We start from the raw sequence: 19,161 nt of genomic DNA on the forward strand, positions 1-19,161 counted from the left end.
ATAGTTCTACCTGTTGCACAAGTTCAGTGTTAAGACGCTTGCCATGACGTTTAATCTGACTGTCTTTTCGTCCCAAGAAAAATATCTCTCCATCTTTTACAGTCACAAAGTCTCCTGTGGCTCTCATTGTACCAAGTGGTACTGTCACTTCATCATCAAGAAAACACACTCTGTTTTTCCCACCTTCCAAAGACATAAAAACAATGTCATAAAACTCCATAGAAAATATGTAAAAAATCAGTTTAAATCAAGAACATTTCCAGATGTTCAGTTACTAAGTCTCAACATTGAAATAAATTTTATTTCTAACAATATGTGACTTAAAAAATTAGTAAAATACTAATTATGCATAATTTTTTCTAGAAACACAGTGGTCTAAGTTATATTAGACATGGTATATGAAAAAAATGGAAACTAAATATTTCATGGCTAAGACAATGAGATTAGTATTTATCACTGAAAAGCACATTGGACATTCAAAAATAATCAAGAAAAGAATAAAGAACACATTTTTTTCCTTGAAAAAAAACTCAATTAACAAATATAAAACAACCTAAAAATACTTGGCCACTGCCTTCTTGAATTGTGAAACCATTCGTATCTCTGACTTCAACTACTGTTTCAAATAGTGGACATCCCAGTTGTACAGGCAATTCACATCTATGCAAAACACAACACAAAGCAGATTAAGTTTTTTACATTTTAAATGAATAGTGTTTCCCATTCATTTAAATTGTATTGATTTCAATTAAATCACATGCCAAATAAAAGAGAATTGCTATCATACAATTGAAAGACTGCTGAGAGGAACTGGCTAGATGAAAAGGTTATTATATAGCTATTCATCACCATTTAGTCACAGAAAGCTCTAGAAGGATCTCAGCACCACTTACAATAAGAAAGGATCTAGATTCCCTTTTAAAGATACTAGGTAAAATAATGTTTCTAAAATTACTTCCCGAGTGCTGATCAAAACACTGTTATTAGGAGTTAGGAGTGTAACTCGGTGTAGAGTATGCTTATCTTGCTGGGTTTGATCCTCAGCAATGAACAAAAACAAAAACACAACAGAAAGATCCCACAGTTATCATTCAAATCCTAGAAAAATACAGTCTCTCTCCATTCTACTGAGTAAAGCTGAAACTCTTACTTCAAAGTACAGTTAAGAATATCCTCTGGAATTCTGTAAAAGGTTGCCCAACTTGATACTTCTGTGATACCATATATGTTAAAAATTTGAGTTTTATTGCCTTCTTCTCTCCAGCTGTTGAGAACAGTCAGTGATGGAAATGCTTCCCCTCCAAGGGCTAACACTCGAAGAGAAGTATTGGCTGATAAAACAGTTGATTTGATAAGCTGAGATCCAAATCTTCTAAGCAATGTTGGTGTTGCCTGTGAGTATATTAAAATAGTTTGTCTCTCTTTCTTAAAAAGTAAATACTGGAATAACTAATTCAAATCTTGGAGGCCACATGTAAATTAAGTCTGTGTTTATCAAACAACAAACCACATTTGGAAAACTACTAGGACACGACTGGGTTTTTTTTTTTTTTTTTTTTTTTTTTGGCCAGTCCTGGGCCTTGGACTCAGGGCCTAAGCACTGTCCCTGGCTTCTTCCCGCTCAAGGCTAGCACTCTGCCACTTGAGCCACAGCGCCGCTTCTGGCCGTTTTCTGTATATGTGGTGCTGGGGAATCGAACCTAGGGCCTCGGGTATACCGAGGCAGGCACTCTTGCCGCTAGGCTATATCCCCAGCCCCACACGACTGGTTTTTGATGTGGAAAAGGATATATATATATATATGTATATATATATACATATATATATATACATATATATATACACATACATTATAGGGGGTAAACAGGCAAAAATATTACATTTTTATATCATTTTCTTTCTTTCTTTTTTCTTTTTTTTTTTTTTTTTGCAGTAGTGGAGATTGAAACCAGAGCCTCATACATGCTAGGCAAGCACTGAACCACTAAGCTGTATCTCTAGATCTGCAGTTTACAAGAACCAGTTAAAAAAAAAAATGAAAAAAAATCTATACACCCAATTTGTACCTATTTCCTATTAAGCTGCCTGTACAAAAGGTATAGAAAAGAGTGCTAAGCAAAACCATATGAATAAAAAAAATTAACAACAGCTTTTATGAATGACAACTGACATAAATTATTAAATGTATAATTTAATACAGACTGTGATGTATGTATATACTACTGAAATTATCAAACAATCTAAACGATGAAGATACCTATCTTAGTTTCTTCAGGTTGCTGACACAAAAGTACTATGCACTGGATAATTTAAAAACATAACTTTGTTTCTCACAGTTCTGGAGGCTGGGAATTCCAAGAACAATGTGCTGGAAGATTTAGTGTCTACTGAGAGAGCTGTCTCTTCCCCAACAACAGTAACTTTTTGCTAAATCCCCACAAGGTAGAAGAAACAAAGTTTTCTTAGGCTTATTTTATAAGGGTATTAATCCCCATTCATTATGACTCTGCTCTTATGATCTAGTGACTTCTCAAAGGTCTGCATGTTAATATCAACACAGTGGAGATTAGATTTCAATATCTGAATTCTAAAAACACAGTTAAGACTATAAAAACATGCATTACTCTTAAATGACCTAGTATCACTAATTCTTCCCTCTAACTGATCCCTTCTCCAAACACCTGTTGATTAGTTCTCCTTAACTATTGACCAGTTAGAAATTTGTAGATTTTTTTGTTTTTGTTTTTTGGTCCATCATGGGCTTGAACGCAGAGCCTGAGTGTTGTCAATGAACGTTTTTGCTTAAGGCTAGCATTCTACCACTTTGAGCCACAGCTCCACTTCCAGTTTCCTGGTAGTTAATTGGAGATAAGAGTCTCATGGGCTTTCCTGCCCAGACTGGCTTTGAACCATGAGCCTCAGATATCAGCCTCTTGAGTAGCTAGACAAACAGACATGAGTCACTAGTGTCCAGCTTTATTTTAATAATTTTTTAATTTACTTGACATTTCTTGAAAGGAATCCATTTTTCTGTCATTGGATGAAGTGTCTTACAATTCCAATTAAACTATATTATTTTATAGATGTCATGTAAGTCTCATATAGTTGTAGAGATTTTTCTGTTCACTTTTCCTATTAATTATGAAGAAAGTATTATGATCCCCAATTTAATTACCAGTAGTTTATTTCTTCTTCCCATTTTTATCTGTTTTTGCTTTGTGTGCCCACTAGTGCCCAGCTGCATAATCTTATATAAGTGGAATAATATGTACTCTAGTTTTGACTTGACATCTTTCACTCAAAATATTTTGTAATTCACTTAAGCTCCTGAATATATTATTGCTGAATTCTACTCTACTGTGTGGATCAGGACTGGCTCTAACTTTTCCACAAAAAATCTAGGATTATAACAGCAAGTACTTCAGACCATCTCTGAGATAAAGGTGAACCTTAGGTTTAAATAGGGGAAGAATTGGGCATGAGGTGGGAGATAAGCATAATTAAAACAGTCCTGGTCAAAAATGAGATCCCCTTGATCCTTATCTCAGGATTGTTCCTATAAGGTCCGTGCCAGGATAACAAAGTCACTGTTTTCTAGGGGTAAATTCCCATTCCTCACAAGGTGTTTATCCATCTGTCCTGCCATCCTAGAAATCCATGGTGATGACAGGAGAGAAAGATCCTGAGCAAAGACAATGCAAAAAGAGGCAGGAATGCTGAGTTGTTATTCTTTAGTTACCCTTTGGAAATTTGCAGGTCAAGTGAAGAGTGTATGCTTTTAGAAAAAGCAGTTCCTAAGTAGCTGCTTTAAAATCAACTTGTCAATTTCTACAAACACACACACACACAAAACCCTACTAGGATTTTGGTAGAGACCACTGTGAAAACCAAGGAAGCTCCTGGGGCTCCTAGTAGAAACAATAGGGCGTGTAAATTTTACTTAACTCCATTTTGGCCACTACATGGCTATAGGGCTGCACCCCCACCTGTGAGACTAGTTCCTTGCAGTTTGATATTTAAAAATATATGTTGACCTTGTCCCTCTCTGTGTCTAGGTAGCAACCACAGTAACGGATTGTAAAGATGATCATAATAGACTATAGAAATAACCATAGTAGTAGATGCCAATGCAACTGTCAGGTTGATTCACTCATGACTGAGTATTGGATTGTTTTAGCCCACTCATGCTTGCTTAGTTTGATATTAGGGAATATGGCAACAATTGTTAAAATAAAGTTGGTATTAGGTCAGCCTGACCACAAAATTCTGCTTCTGTAAATGGCTTGCTTATTTGTGACTTGCGTTGACCCCAAGTCTGTGCTATGTGATCACCTGCTATAGAACCCAACCCTGCTGTGGTTCATTACTGTTCTTTACCATCCTGACAGTGGAGAGCAGACACTGTACACAGCTAAATAAAGACTCCTAGCCTGACTGACTGAGTGCTGGTGACTTTCTTGTCTTGGGTGTGAGTCCTGGGCGGCCAGGATACTGCAATTACCTATACTGTAGTTATAGTACAGAACTGAAACCATGACAGTACTGAAAATTCCAATCCATAAATATGAAATTCTTATTTTGTTTTTAAGATTTCATCAGTAATGTTTTAATGATAAAATTTTTTTTCAGTGTAAAAGTCTTACTCTCCTTTATTCCTGTTATTTTTATGCTATTGTAAATATGCCTATTTTCTTAATTTCACTCTTAGATTTTCTTTTAATATAAACATATATATGTATATGTATATATATGCATACATAAAATTTCAATTGATTTTTTTTTGAAAAACTGAACTTACAGTCTCCAAATTTGCTAAAAGTGCTTAGTAGTTCTAATAGTCCTCTTTTCCTCTACCTCTCACCCTTCTCTCCCATGGTTTTCCATGGTTCCATCTGCATGTGAAGAGTTTTATTTCCTCTTATAGGTGCCTTTAGTTTCCTTTTCCTTTTATTTTTTTTGCCTCACTGCACTAGATAGAACCATGCAAGTAAATGCCAACAGCAAATATTGTTGCCTTGCTCTCAATCCTGGGAGAAAGCACTTAGTGTTTCATCAAATACAATGTTAGCTGTAGATTGTTGTCTTTCAGTAGATGTTGTTTTTATTGTTGGTCTTTATTGTTTGTTGGGGGGGGGTTCTCTTGTATTCACAAATGGACATTAAATCTTGTCAAATTCTTTTTCTGCATCTATTAACATAAATACATGCCTTTTGTCCTTTATACTTTATGTATTCTTTATGTACTGTATCATTGATGGATTCTTAGATGTTTGAAATCAAACACATTTCTAAGATAAATACTTCTTGATAATATTTTTAAATTTGTGAATTTATGTATTGCATATATTCAATAAATAGATAAGAAATTATATAGTAGGCAAATATAAACATTATAAGGATTTTAGATTTTTCTGGAGTAAATTCTTATTCATTAAGAATAAAATGCTGTTGCTTTTCCAAAATAGACAGCTGACTATCAACAAAACAACTTAATAAAATAAAGCACAATATGTATGTAATAAGGTAAAATTCACAACAAATATTAGTTAATACAAGATTACAATGTTTTGATGTCTTGGAGAGGGTAGGAAGTACTGTGAAATAAGGATACTGGTCCTAATTGGCACCATCTTGGAAATGTGGTGGATGATAAGGAATTGGGTCTAACTGGCACATCTTGGCTTCTCGGTGGATAAAGGTGAAGTCCCACCTCCAGGTGATAGGCATGCCTGATTTTCTAGAGGCAGAGGTAGGGACTTGGATAATAGGTTACTGGACCTGCCAGACCTACACCATGAACTCTTGAGACTCTTTGAACTCTCAAGTTCCCTGTGACCCTGCCCCCTGACCATGCCCTATTTAACTTCCCCACTCCCCACCAGCTCAGTGGCCATTTTGCACCATGCCTCCTGTCTCCTAACTCCCCTCAGATCATCATAGCATCTCTCTTCAGCTCTCCATTAGAGTTGATCTGGTTTGTTGAGTTTGTTTTTCTGTTCTTTCTTTACTACCCTCATGGCTCACTGTTCTAACAGTATTATGTTCAGGCTGCAAGTTTTTTTGGAGACATGTGTCCACCTGAAGTTGCTGGCTTTCTAATCAAGACTCCCAAATTTACCTCTCAAAATGTGGCTTCTCTCAAGATCAAATTCCCATATAACACTCAAGGTAGTTTAAATATTCTTTTTAGAGAATTTACCATTATAAGGTAATATTTAAACTTGATACAATAAACTATATCTTATTCAGAAAATAAAACTTTATTCTTAAATCATATTGCCAAATTACATTTCTTTTTATTAGGTTGTAACTGAAATATGGATATACTGGGTCTAAGTAAAGTCATCCTGTCCTCATCAACTTCCTGGCATGGTAATGGAGGATGGGGACTTCTCACCCAGTTCTGAAAACCCTAGAGGTGAAATAGGTAATTCTCTGAATTCTTTGTGTGTCTTGTAGTTTAGCTTCAGGAAAGTCTAGCTCCAGGGAATTCTAGCTCTAAGGGCCCCACCCCCACCCCCACCTAACTTGTTCCACCTAACTAGCTTTGCTTCTGTAAACACACTTTTGATATGTTTAGCTCTGGGAGGTAGCTCAGTGGCAAAGTGCTTGCCTTGCAAGTGCAACATCCTGGGTTCGATTCCCAGTACCAAAAAAAGAGACCAAAAAAAAAAAAAACACAAAAAAACGAGGATGGATATGTTTAGTTCCCCATCTCAGGTTTTTTGCCTTCATAAGCTTTGTGCTAGCAGCGTAGGGGCTACAGGTTCTTTGGGACATGTGTCTGCTGTAGTAGCTGTGGTAGGGAGTACAGCTGACTCCATCTTGATTAGGGAAACATGGTAGGAAATGTTGGGGGGGAGTAGAGCTGACTCCGTCTTGATTATTAGATCAACCCGACCCCAAAATTCTGCTTCTGTAAATGGCTTAAGTTGTTTGTTGCTTGCTCTAACCCTGCATCAACCGCCTACATCTGTGTCATGCTTGCTTAACTTATTTGTTGCTTTTTCTAGCCCCTGTGTCAAGCCCCTACATAAATCCCAATTTGAGGCCTGCTGGGGCTCACAGTGTCAGCACCCGAGTCTGCACTGTGTCCCTGGCCAGTCAGCCCGCTTTTCACTGTCGCAGTTTCAACTCCCGAGTCTGTGCTACGTTCCTGTCTGGTCAGCTTGCTTTTTGCTTCCCCAATAAACCTGCCTTTTTGCTCGAGACTGTCTCTAAGCTGTGGATTCTTGGAGGGACAGGGAATCCCCTCCCTTGAACCCCATAACAGTAGCCAACTTTCTAAAAGAGACTCCCGATTTGATCTCTCAAAAAGTAGCTTAGTGGCAAGAGTGCTTGCCTCATTCATATACATGAAGCCCTGGGTTCAATTCCTCAGCACCACATATATAGAAAAGGCCAGAAGTGGCGCTGTGGCTCAAGTGGCAGAGTGCTAGCCTTGAGCAAAAAGAAGCCAGGAAGCTCAGGCCCCAAGTTCAAGGCCCAGGACTGGCAAAAAAAAAAAAAAAATGTAGCTTCTCTGTATCTTAGGATCAAATTCCCATACAACAATTATGTACCTAAAAAAATAGTCCTAATACAAAAGGTTTTCTTGGTCATATTTTAAGATGTAAAACAGGATTAAAATCAAAGATTTCTGTCCTTAGGGTAGAAATCCACATTCCTTTTGAGACTCATTATACTAGCTGAAAACCTAATAACATTGAAATCTTAGCCCTCAACCATAATGAAGTGGAGCCTTTTGGAAGAGTTTCAGTCATATTGGCAGAACAAGGATTAGTGCCCTTATAAAGAGGCCCAAAGACAACCTGTGTTGTTCTACCATCTGAGGACATAAGACAGTGGTCTATGTAAAAGTGAGTGTGCCCCTTATATGACACTGAATCTGCAGTTGCCTTGACCTTGGGATTCCCAGACTCTAGAATGGTGAGAAATAACTTTACATTGTTTGTAAGCTACACAGTTTTTGGTATTTTGTCATAGCAGTCTTCATGGACTGAGAAACACTGCATATCAGGAAATATGCTATACTATTGCACTTAATTCCTACTATGTAAAATGAATATCATTTCCATTTACAGATAAAACCTGAGTTTTAACTCAATAGTTAAACACTTAACTAAGATCCCCCCTCTCTCTATATGTACATATATATGTATATATATATATATGAATATACATTACATATATAGTATAAGGTTCACCAGAAAGGAAGCCTGCCACATGGTTCAGACACAGAAGAGTTTATTGGGGAGAAAGCAAAATGCCAGCCCACACAAGTTGGAGGTTCGGGAAGACAGAGGGGAATGAAGAAGATAAAATGAGGGAAAGGAGAGAAAGAGGAAGAAAAAGGGAGTAAGAGAGAAAAGGAAAGACAGAAAGAGAGGGGCTGGGAATATGGCCTAGTGGTAAAGTGCTCACCTCACCTTGTATACATGAAGCCCTGGGTTCGATTCCTCAGCACCACATATATAGAAAAAAAGCTGGAAGTGGCGCTGTGGCTCAAGAGGTAGAGTGCTAGCCTTGAGCAAAAAGAAGCCAGGGACAGTGCTCAGGCCCTGAGTCCACGCCCCAGGACTGGCAATGAAAACAAAACAGAACAAAACAAACAAGAGAGAAAGAGAGCAAGAGAGTAAGAAAAGGAAAGAGAGCAGGAGGTATGGCCAGGTGGATTGGATGTTACCTCAGAAAAGGAGGAGTTAACTGCCTCCAGGTGTGCCAATTACCTAGGTAATACAGGTACTGAGCACAGACTTTACAAGGGGGGGGCATCTGCATGGAACCCTCCCAGGGTGGACCTTACATAATAGTATGTATTACAAATTTGTCAATTATCTACAGTATCTTTTACCTTTTACAATGTAGTATCTTAAGACTTGCATAACATAATTTCAAGTACATAATAAAGAATGTTTTAAAAGGTCAAACAGAAAATGTTTCTAAACATTGATTGATTACATACTGGATTTAAAAACTATTTACTTACTAGCTTTTGGTACAAAATATACACTCAAGTTCAAGACAAGAGACTATCAATGGCATATCTCAACATATTTGACTCAAAGTCATTATTTTAGTTGCTACAATATGTACAAAATAGATAGTAGAATAATTTTCCAGGCAGAATGTTTTTCAATTTTTGTTGTTTTGTTTTTTGCCAGTTGTGGGGCTTGGACTCAGGGCCTGAGCACTGTCCCTGGCTTCTTTTCGCTCAAGGCTAGCACTCTACCACTTGAGCCACAGCGCCACTTCTGCCTTTTTCTATGTATGTGGTGCTGAGGAATCGAACCCAGGGCTTCATGCATGCTAGGCAAGCACTCTACCACTAAGCCACATTCCCTGCCCTGTTTTTCAATTTTTAAATAAGAAAGTAAGAGTATGAGGTGAAAACCCTTAAAAAGCTAATTATATTATTATTATTAATCCACTGCAAAAACTAGCAGAATATAAAGCAACTTCCAAAGCACTTAAAATTATTGACTAATGCAAAGCAAGACATTTTATTTGCTCCTAAGACATACCTGCAAAACAGTGACTTTGTGATGGGAAAAGAGAACAGCAGCTAATTTTGATGGGAGTACTTTGACAGAAGTTGGTACAATAAGCAGTGAGGCACCACTTGATAGAGCAACGAATATTTCCACTATAGAAGGATCAAAGGTCAGAGGTGAAGCCAGAAACAAAACATCTTCTTGTGTAATGTCAAAAAGTATGCTATGAAAAACACAAACACAAGAAATATCTGGTAAACATAGATCCTGAAAAGGTATTTATGATGATCTAGTTTCTGAATATTACCAGTATTTTTTTCTTTCAGGGGTGGGAAACACCTGTCTGGTCCTCAGGCCAAACAAGGCCCTGGAAATCATTTGGTATGTGCAAGAACACAATTCCCCAGACTTCCTTTCTAACATGATTCTCACTAAAGTGGAAGAGTTGAAGAACAAAAGGGAAGCAGCATTTGGTAACACCTACACCTAATTATTCACTCAAACCCTTATCTAAGGTTAAACTACTCAATTGCCAGGTTATTCTGAATTGGCTGGCTTTTCTCCATTGGAGGACTTTAATATAAGCTTTAAGCCTTCTCTGAAGAAGTGACAAACAACTAGTCCTGCTATTAGCCCTGGATTGTTTCTTTTGACTTGGCCTGTGGACCATCTCATGTATGTAGGTTCCACCCTGCTCCTATATATCCATTCCTGACTGCCTACCTATGGTCTTTAGTCTTGCTTTGCCAGCTCCCACAATGTATAAGCCATTTTTGTACTATTTTGTAGTATTCTCACTTTGTAATATCCTCCCAGTCTTACTCTTACTGGAATCCTTATTCTGTGAGACTTATTTCATGGTACTTAAGAGACGTCTGACTACTTTATCCTACTATTTCTTATTTTATCTCAGTATATGAACAAGAGCAGAATATATGTGATCAGGTATTACAAAGCATGGATATATAACCTTATGGTAATGCATTACTAAACACACAATCCCACAATGTCTAAAAGCAGAGATTAACTTTGAAAGATCCTCAGGTATGATATAAAGATTAAAAGGAAAAATCTAACTATGGAATAAATGAATCTCTCATAATATAAAAACTCATTGTATATGAAAGACTACAGTCAAACTTCAATTTTTTGTTTTGTTTCACTTTTGCCAGTCCTGGGGCTTGAATTCATGGCCTGAGCACTGTCCCTGAGTTTTTTGTTTGTTTGTTTGTTTTTGCTCAAGGCTAGAACTCTACCACTTGAGCCATAGTGCCAGTTCTGGCCTTTTCTGTTTATGTGGTGCTGAGGAATTGAACTCGGGGCTTCCTGCATGCTAGGCAAGCACTCTACCACTAAGCCACATTCCCAGCCCCTCAAACTTCAATTTTTTTATTTATTTATTTTTTTTTATTAATTGGACATAAATTTTTTTACAAGGTGTTGTGCAAAGAGGGTGCAGTTACATAGTAGGGCAGTGTGTACATTTCTTATGATATCTTACAACCTGTTTTTCTATCCCTTGTCTAGGTCAGGTTGACATATATGCAATATACAATGTATCAAGAACATATACAGTATTCACAGACTTGGTCTCTACTGTCTCTCCGTCTCCCTTTGTTAACAGTCATATATCAGGGAGATCATGCCCCTTTGTTTTCTGTGTTCTAGGCTTGTCTCACTCAACATTATTTGTTCGAGTTCTGACCATTTCCCTGCAAATAACAATATTTCACCATTCCTAATCGCTATGTAGTATTCCATTGTGTATAAGTACCATATTTTTTGGATCCATTCGTCTGTGGAGGGGCATCTGGGTTGTTTCCATATTTTGGCTATTGTGAATTGTGCCGCGATAAACATGGTAGTACAAATGCCTTTTTGATATCTTGGATTTTGCTGTTTAGGATAGATGCCTAGGAGTGGTATGGCTGGGTCATAGGGTAGGTCTATATTGAGCTTTTTGAGAAACCTCCATACTGTTCTCCAAAGTGGTTGTACTAATTTGCACTCCCACCAACAATGGAGAAGGGTTCCTCTTTCCCCACAGCCCCTCCAGCATTTGTTGTTTCCTGAGTTCAGAGTATAGGCCATTCTAACTGGGGTGAGGTGGTATCTCAGGGTTGTTTTTATTTGCATTTCCTTTACTAGCAGGGATGTTGAGCATTTCCTCATATGTTTCTTTGCCATTTTTATATCTTCTCTTGTGAAGTCTCTCTTTAGCTCTTTTGCCCATTTCCTAATAGGTTTATTGGGCTTGGAGGGGCTTAGTTTTTTGAGTTCTCTGTAGATGACCGATATCAGGCCTTTGTCTGTTGCTGTGCTGGTAAATATCCTTTCCCATATCATTGGCTGTCTTTCTATTTTGGTGGCTATGTCCTTTCAAACTTCAATTTTTAACATATTATTCTTCATAAATACTATCTGGTTTCCTGGCTATGTGTTAAGCGGAGAGCTAACAAACTATAAACAAGCTTCCAACAAAGCTCAAATCAGGAAAACAATTTTTAGTGTCTCCATTCTACACATAGATGTTGGTGATATGAAGCATTCATGGTCATTAATTTCAAGAAAGCATAAAATGCACTCAAAAGGAAAATTTCAGAAAAGAGAGATTTTAAAACAAAAGTAAAAGTTGGACTAGAACTAAAGTATGAATTTACAATCTGTAAGGCTCAGGGGAAGTTGTCTAATAAACTGGTTATACATGAAGCAGGGATGGTTATACAGAGACCTGCTTGGAACCCTAGAGTTGGTGTGTTATTGACGTATGCTGAAAACACGTGACATTGACCAGATGCAGAAAGAAACTTTGAGACTTCCTTTATATGACTAAAAGCAGAAACTTCTGAGAAAGAAGCTAAAGTAAACTTCTTCAGAGTGGCTTCCCCTGCCCCCTCCTCGCCACCTGGACTCAAGGCTTCAAGCTTGCTAGTCAGGCATTCTGCAACTCCAGCTTTTTTGCTTTATTTTTCAGATAGGATCCCATGTTTTTACCCAGACCGACCTCTGACTGCAATCTTGCTACCTATGCCTCTCCCAAACTAAGATCACTACTGGTAGCTTGTTAGTTGAGATGGAGCTGTCTGTAACTTTTTGCCCAGGCTAGCCTTGAAGATTTTTCCCACCTTCTCCTAGTAGCTGAGATGACAGCAATCTCAGTGCTCAGAAACTCCTATTTTTGTTCTTCCTCTCCATTTTAAAATGGAGAAAATTCACAGAAGTTAAGTAAATTCTGCAAAGTCATACACATCATTAAAAAAAACACTTTAAAATTGTACCTCCTTTTAATTTAAAAAAATACTGAGTTAATAGAAAGTTTAGAACATGAAAATTTGTTTTTTAAAAATGTCAACTGAGGGCTGAGAATATGGCCTACTGGTAGAGTGCTTGCCTGGGTTCAATTCCTCAGAACCATGTATATAGAAAAATCCAGAAGGGGGGCCGGGGATATGGCCTAGTGGCAAGAGTGCCTGCTTCATATACATGAGGCCCTGGGTTCGATTCCCCAGCACCACATATATGGAAAACGGCCAGAAGTGGCGCTGTGGCTCAAGTGGCAGAGTGCTAGCCTTGAGTAAAAAGAAGCCAGGGACAGTGCTCAGGCCCTGAGTCCAAGGCCCAGGACTGGCTGAAAAAAAAAAGAAAAATCCAGAAGGGACGCTGTGGCTCAAGTAGTAGAGTGCTAGCCTTGAGCAAAAAGAAGCCAGGAAATTAGTACAACCACTTTGGAGAACAGTATGGAGGTTTCTCAAAAAGCTCAATATAGACCTACCCTATGACCCAGCCATACCACTCCTAGGCATCTATCCTAAACAGCAGGTCCCAAGATATCAAAAAGACATTTGTACTTCCATGTTTATCGCGGCACAATTCACAATAGCCAAAATATGGAAACAACCCAGATGCCCCTCCACAGATGAATGGATCCAAAAAATATGGTACCTATACACAATGGAATACTACATAGCGATTAGGAATGGTGAAACATTGTTATTCGCAGGGAAATGGTCAGAACTTGAACAAATAATGTTGAGCGAGACAAGCCTAGAACACAGAAAACAAAGGGGCATGATCTCCCTGATATATGACTGTTAACAAAGGGAGACGGAGAGACAGTAGAGACCAGGTCTGTGAAACCAAAAACTGCTTGTCAAATGGTATTTCCCACAGGATTGGGGCAGCGACCCAACAGTATGTAACTAAAACCAAACTACTCAACATATAAAGGTCAAAAATTGACCTCTCAGTGGAATACAATAGCTCAAAAGCTATGTATGTACGTTCATATAAGACTACTGTCGACATATTGTCTAATGTCGACATTACATTTAAAGCCCTAGGCGAATTTTCTTGGGCTTGGCCACATGGATACTGTATATGTTCTTGATACACTGTGTATTGTATGTATGTATACCTGACCTAGAGAAGGGAAAGAAAAACAGGGTGTAAGATATCACAAGAAATGTACACACTGCCCTACTATGTAACTGTACCCTTTTTGCACAACACCTTGTCAAAAAAATTTGTGTTCAATTAATAAATAAATTAAATTAAAAAAAAAAAAGAAGCCAGGGACAGTGCTCAGGGCCTGAGTTCAAGCCCCAAGACTGGCCAAAAAAAAGTCAATTGAGCTGGACACCAGTGGCTCACACCTGCTATTCTAGCTACTCAGGAGGCTGAGATCTGAGGATTGTGGTTCAAAGCCAGCCTGCCAGGAAAGTCCATAAGACTCTTATCTCCAATTAACCACCAGAAAACCAGAAATGGCGTTGTGGCTCAAAGTGGTAGAGTGCTAGCTGTGAGCAAAAAAACTCAAGGACAGCAACCAAGCCCTGACCCCCCCACCCAAAAAAAGAAAATCCTGTTGTTGTTTTAGGGGGGCAGGGAAAAAGAGAGTTGATTTCACTATCACAGTGTTGCACTATATCATCTTAGCTGGCCCTGAACTCGTGATCCTTCCAAGTACTAGGATTGCAGGTATAAATCACACCTAACTTGAAACAGAAGTTTTAAGAATCCTGTTTTGGACTTACCGAAAATGTTGGACATTTGGCAGTATACATGCATGAGGCACTCTGACAATCTTTGGGGTTCCTGTAGTCCCTGATGTATGCAGAACATAGGCCAAGCAGTACTTTAGCCTCACATCCATGTGTTCTTTTCCTTCCTTGCTCTGCTCAGAATTCATGCAGTCTTTTCTATTCTCTTTTTCATTTTTGTCTTGTCTATCATTCAGCATCAAGTTCATGGCAACATTTTCCCAGTGTAGTCTGAAGAGTACTAGATCATTATGTTCTACTGTAATTGTACCATAGTTCAATACTGATTCATAGGAAGCTTTGAATTTCTGTTAGAGGAAATAGTTTATAATAGTAATGTTAAAATGTGTTCTTTTATACAGAAGAAACATGAAATATGTTACTTATTTAACAGGGTTTTTGGGGGGATAATAATATTTCCTATGTATTAGGAATAAAAGAACAAATAAGAATACCTCAAGCGGGGGCTGGGGATATGGCCTAGTGGCAAGAGTGCTCGCCTCGTATACATGAAGCCCTGGGTTCGATTCCCCAGCACCACATATACAGAAAATGGCCAGAAGTGGTGCTGTGGCTCAAGTGGCAGAGTGCTAGCCTTGAGCAAAAAGGAAGCCAGGGACAGTGCTCAGCCCCTGAGTCCAAGGCCCAGGACTGGCAAAAAAAAAAAAAAAGAATACCTCAAGCGGGCTGGGAATATGGCCTAGTGGCAAGAGTGCTTGCCTCGTATACATGAAGCCCTGGGTTCGATTCCTCAGCACCACATATATAGAAAACGGCCAGAAGTGGCGCTGTGGCTCAAGTGGCAGAGTGCTAGCCTTGAGCAAAAAGAAGCCAGGAACACTGCTCAGGCCCTGAGTCCAAGGCCCAGGACTGGCAAAAAAAAAAAAAAAGAATACCTCAAGCAAGTACTGTATTTATTTTCAAACTGACATATGAAAACATGCCAACTGCAATGCAATGGTGGTCTATGCTCAATGTTTAATCATTGTTCCTTTATTCAATAAAGGAATACATATACTATCATCCAAATAGTAGAACAGGAAGAAAGGCATTTCCTATGGGGTTTTAATACATGCCCAAGTCCTTATTAAGCATTCATAAAAAAAAAATACCTTGAGCTGGGGCAGGGAACCCAGAAGTAGAAGTGTGGCTCAAGTGGTACAAGGCCAGCCTTGAGCAACAAAATAAAACAAGTTAGAACATGAGGTTCTAAGTTTAAGCCCCAGTATCTGCACATACACATATAAACAGAATATCTTTAGCTGGGCATGGTAGTGCATGACTTTAATCACAGGGTAGGCTGGTATATGAAGATTAGGAATTTGAGTCTGGCCTGGGTTACATAAGAGACTATGTCTCAAAAAACATCTCAGGAAAGTGACCCACACATACCTGTAATCCCAACTACTCAGAGGTCAGAAGCAGGAAGGTCTCAAGCTCAAGGCTAGCCAATGTAAAATTAGGGGACTATCTCAAAACAAAACACAACAAAGACGGTCTGGGGAAGGGGGCATGACTCAAGTACACATGTCTAGCACACACCCAGCCTTGGATTTAATTCTGAGAACTACACAACAAAAACCAAACCTCTACCAAATCTTGATATGACAGTTAGAGACACTCTATACCATATTCATCCTTTTTCATCCCCGTTAACCCAAACTCTTCTTACTAATACCCATCTCCTCAACAGAGCCTGTTGACAAATAATTTCCACAGCCATGCACCAACAACACCAAGGTTATTATGAAAAACAAATGTTACAGCTTTATTTCAGTCTACTTACTTATCCAAAATTTACTTATGAAAAGACTTTGAGGACTACAAGAGAAAGCTTTGGCCAGACACAGATATTTCTTCATTTACTTTCGTTTCATTTTTCCATGTTTAATTAACATCAGTTTAATTAACATCAGTAAAAATGAAGGGTGTTTCCCTTTCACATGTCCATATATGCACACAAGTCACTGCCCCTCATCCTCCATAAATGTTTAATTTAAAAACACTTATTAGTCAAATTAACACTTCAATTTTATTTTTAGAGTCCTTAATCCATACATCTTGAGATCTTGGTAACTTCTGAGTACATATAAATATACACACAAACACATACAATGCTTTTAATTTATTCCCCAATACAGATGGGTTTATATAGGAAATGGCTAAAAGCAGGCTAACTTAAATGTCTTCTATAATGTTCTTTCTTCTTGGTAAAATAATATTTTATTTACAAGAAATTTATAGAGAGAGGATGACACAGTTAAAAAAGAAATGTACAGTACCAATTAGCTGAGTTATGTAACTATAACCCCTCTGTACATCATCTTTACAATAAAATTTTAAGATATATTAGTAAAAGAAGAAATTTATAATATTTTCTTTTCAAGAAATAAAGAAATATACATATAAGAGGCACTTGTACCTTTGTGATTCTCTCCTAAGACTATTCTCTTTTGGCTCACTGTATCAAGAATTGTGTGAAATAAACATCAAACATAAGGAAACAAAGGACTTTTTTCTTAATTTTTTTCTTTTTCTGATGAATTAACTCTTTACCTTATATATGGTATACTCCTGTGCATACCTGTGGGGGGAGGGAGGGCACAGAATCTGAGAAAAAAGGGTGACAAAGTGCAGCAATGGAGTGCACTAGACATTGATGAAAGTGAACTATGCTGGAAGTGTGGCTCAGTGGTACAGTGCTTGCCTAGCATACATGAAGCCCTGGGTTTAATTCCTCAGCACCACATAAACAGAAAAAGGCAGAAGTGGCTCAAATGGTTGAGTTTGAACAAAAGCTCAGCAACCATGCCGAGGCCCTGAGTTCAGTCCCTAGGACTGGCCAAAAAAAAAAAAAAAAAAAGTGAACTATGCAACTTGTGGGTAGAGATGAGAGAGAGTGATGGAACAGATGACACTGTATGAAAGAAAATGTACCTATTACCTGACATATGTAAAGGTAACCTTGCTGTATATCACCTCTAAAACAACAGTAAGGAAAATTAGGAAAGAAAAAAGAAATAATAGTAAAACGCTGGTAGCTGAGAATATAGCTAAGTAGAAGAACACTTGTCTAGTGCACACAAAGCCCCAGGGTCAACTGTCAACACAAAAGACAAGTTTTAAAGCTTGTCTGGAGTAGGAATGAAGCTCAGTGGAGGAGTAATTCCTTAGCATTCATGAAGCCCTTCAAGAAGAAAGAGAGGAGAGCAAGGGCAAACAAACAAGGGTTGCCTCTTGCTGAGCATGTACTACTAATTCTTGTCTCTAAAGCAGTATTTCTTAGCTATATCTTTAGCACTTAAAAAAATAATAAACTAAGTTTTCCCTAAAGGTCTAGTCTAAGAGCCAATCTCTTTTTCAAAATGTAAGCATGGTTATAATTGGTTTTAATTCTTTTTTAAATTTTTTTTAAAAATTTTGCTCATCCTAAGGCTTGAACTCAGGGACTGGGAGCTGTCCCTGACCTTTTTTTTTTTTTTTTTTTTGGTCAGTACTGGGCCTTGAACTCAGGACCTGAGCACTGTCCCTGGCTCCTTTTTTTTTTTTTTTTGTTCAAGGCTAGCACTCTACTTCTTGAGCCACAACTTCAGGTCCAGTTTTTTGGTGGTTAATTGGAGATAAGAATCTCATGGAGGGCTGGGGATATGGCCTAGTGGCAAGAGTGCTTGCCTCATATACATGAGGCCCTGGGTTCAATTCCCCAGCACCACATATACAGAAAATGGCCAGAAGTGGAGCTGTGGCTCAAGTGGCAGAGTGCTAGCCTTGAGCAAAAAGAAGCCAGGGATAGTGCTCAGGCCCTGAGTCCAAGCCCAGGACTGGCCAAAAAAAAAAAAAAAAAAAAAAAAAAAAAGAATCTCATGGACTTTCCTGCCCAGGCTGGCTGGCTTCAAACCACAATTCTCAGACCTTATCCTCCTAAGTAGTTAGGATTACAAGCAAAAGCCACTGGCGCCCAGCAGGTCTCAGTTCTTTAATGTTGTTGACCACTCTAATTGCCATAAATACATAAAGATAAAACTTTCAAATACTATAAAAAGTTTTCTAGTATAGGAAATATCTGGAAACAGGAAATTGAGAAATTATTTTAAGGCTAAAAGATACTTTCATGCCATAAAGTAGTAGTTCTCAATGAAGTACAAGGGGCAGAAGGGGACATTTGACAATGTCTAGACCTGTTTGACAATTACAATGAGAAGACGCTATTAATATCGTGTAAGTGAGGAGCAAGAATATTGCTAAACATCTTACAGTATACAAGATAGTTCCCACAACCATTAATCCAAAATATTGATAGTGCTGAGACTGAGAAAAACTGCTGGAGTCAGTAAATTCAGAAATCAAGACAAGGGAAGAAGTAACTCTTAAACTCAAAGATAAACATAACATATACATATTACAAAGTTAAACATCTAGACTTACGTTAATTTGCTTTTTTTCAACAAGAATATATTGTAGATCACATTTTTTCATAAAATGACTTGATAATGATGGTGGTGAATCTGGGTCAATTGGAGTATAGGCAGCAGGGACCTGGAGTATTCTAAGAAAACAAACACAACAGTCAACATAGAACTGTCTAGTTAGTATAACCATCTCGGAAGCACTGCTATTTCTCTGTGCCC

At 38.1% G+C, this 19,161-nt stretch overlaps 1 protein-coding gene across 6 annotated transcripts in view; it reads right to left on the reverse strand.

The window, feature by feature from the left end:
* Nucleotides 1-19,161, reverse strand: part of Aasdh (aminoadipate-semialdehyde dehydrogenase) — a 45,285-nt gene that overhangs the window by 20,446 nt on the left and 5,678 nt on the right. For 5 of the 6 annotated variants that reach the window (XM_048363825.1, XM_048363826.1, XM_048363828.1 and 2 more), the window contains 6 exons: nt 18,959-19,079; nt 14,528-14,841; nt 9,525-9,717; nt 1,151-1,392; nt 554-660; nt 11-183 (listed from right to left, as the gene is read on the reverse strand). In XM_048363825.1, the coding sequence (XP_048219782.1) occupies nt 11-183; nt 554-660; nt 1,151-1,392; nt 9,525-9,717; nt 14,528-14,841; nt 18,959-19,079 (1,150 nt within the window). Of the gene's footprint in view, nt 1-10; nt 184-553; nt 661-1,150; nt 1,393-9,524; nt 9,718-14,527; nt 14,842-18,958; nt 19,081-19,161 lie in introns of those variants that run through there. The other variant, XM_048363829.1, reaches the window with a different exon arrangement.

The sequence above is a fragment of the Perognathus longimembris genome, chromosome 16, assembly GCF_023159225.1.
Source record: "Perognathus longimembris pacificus isolate PPM17 chromosome 16, ASM2315922v1, whole genome shotgun sequence".
Classification (NCBI taxonomy): domain Eukaryota; kingdom Metazoa; phylum Chordata; class Mammalia; order Rodentia; family Heteromyidae; genus Perognathus; species Perognathus longimembris.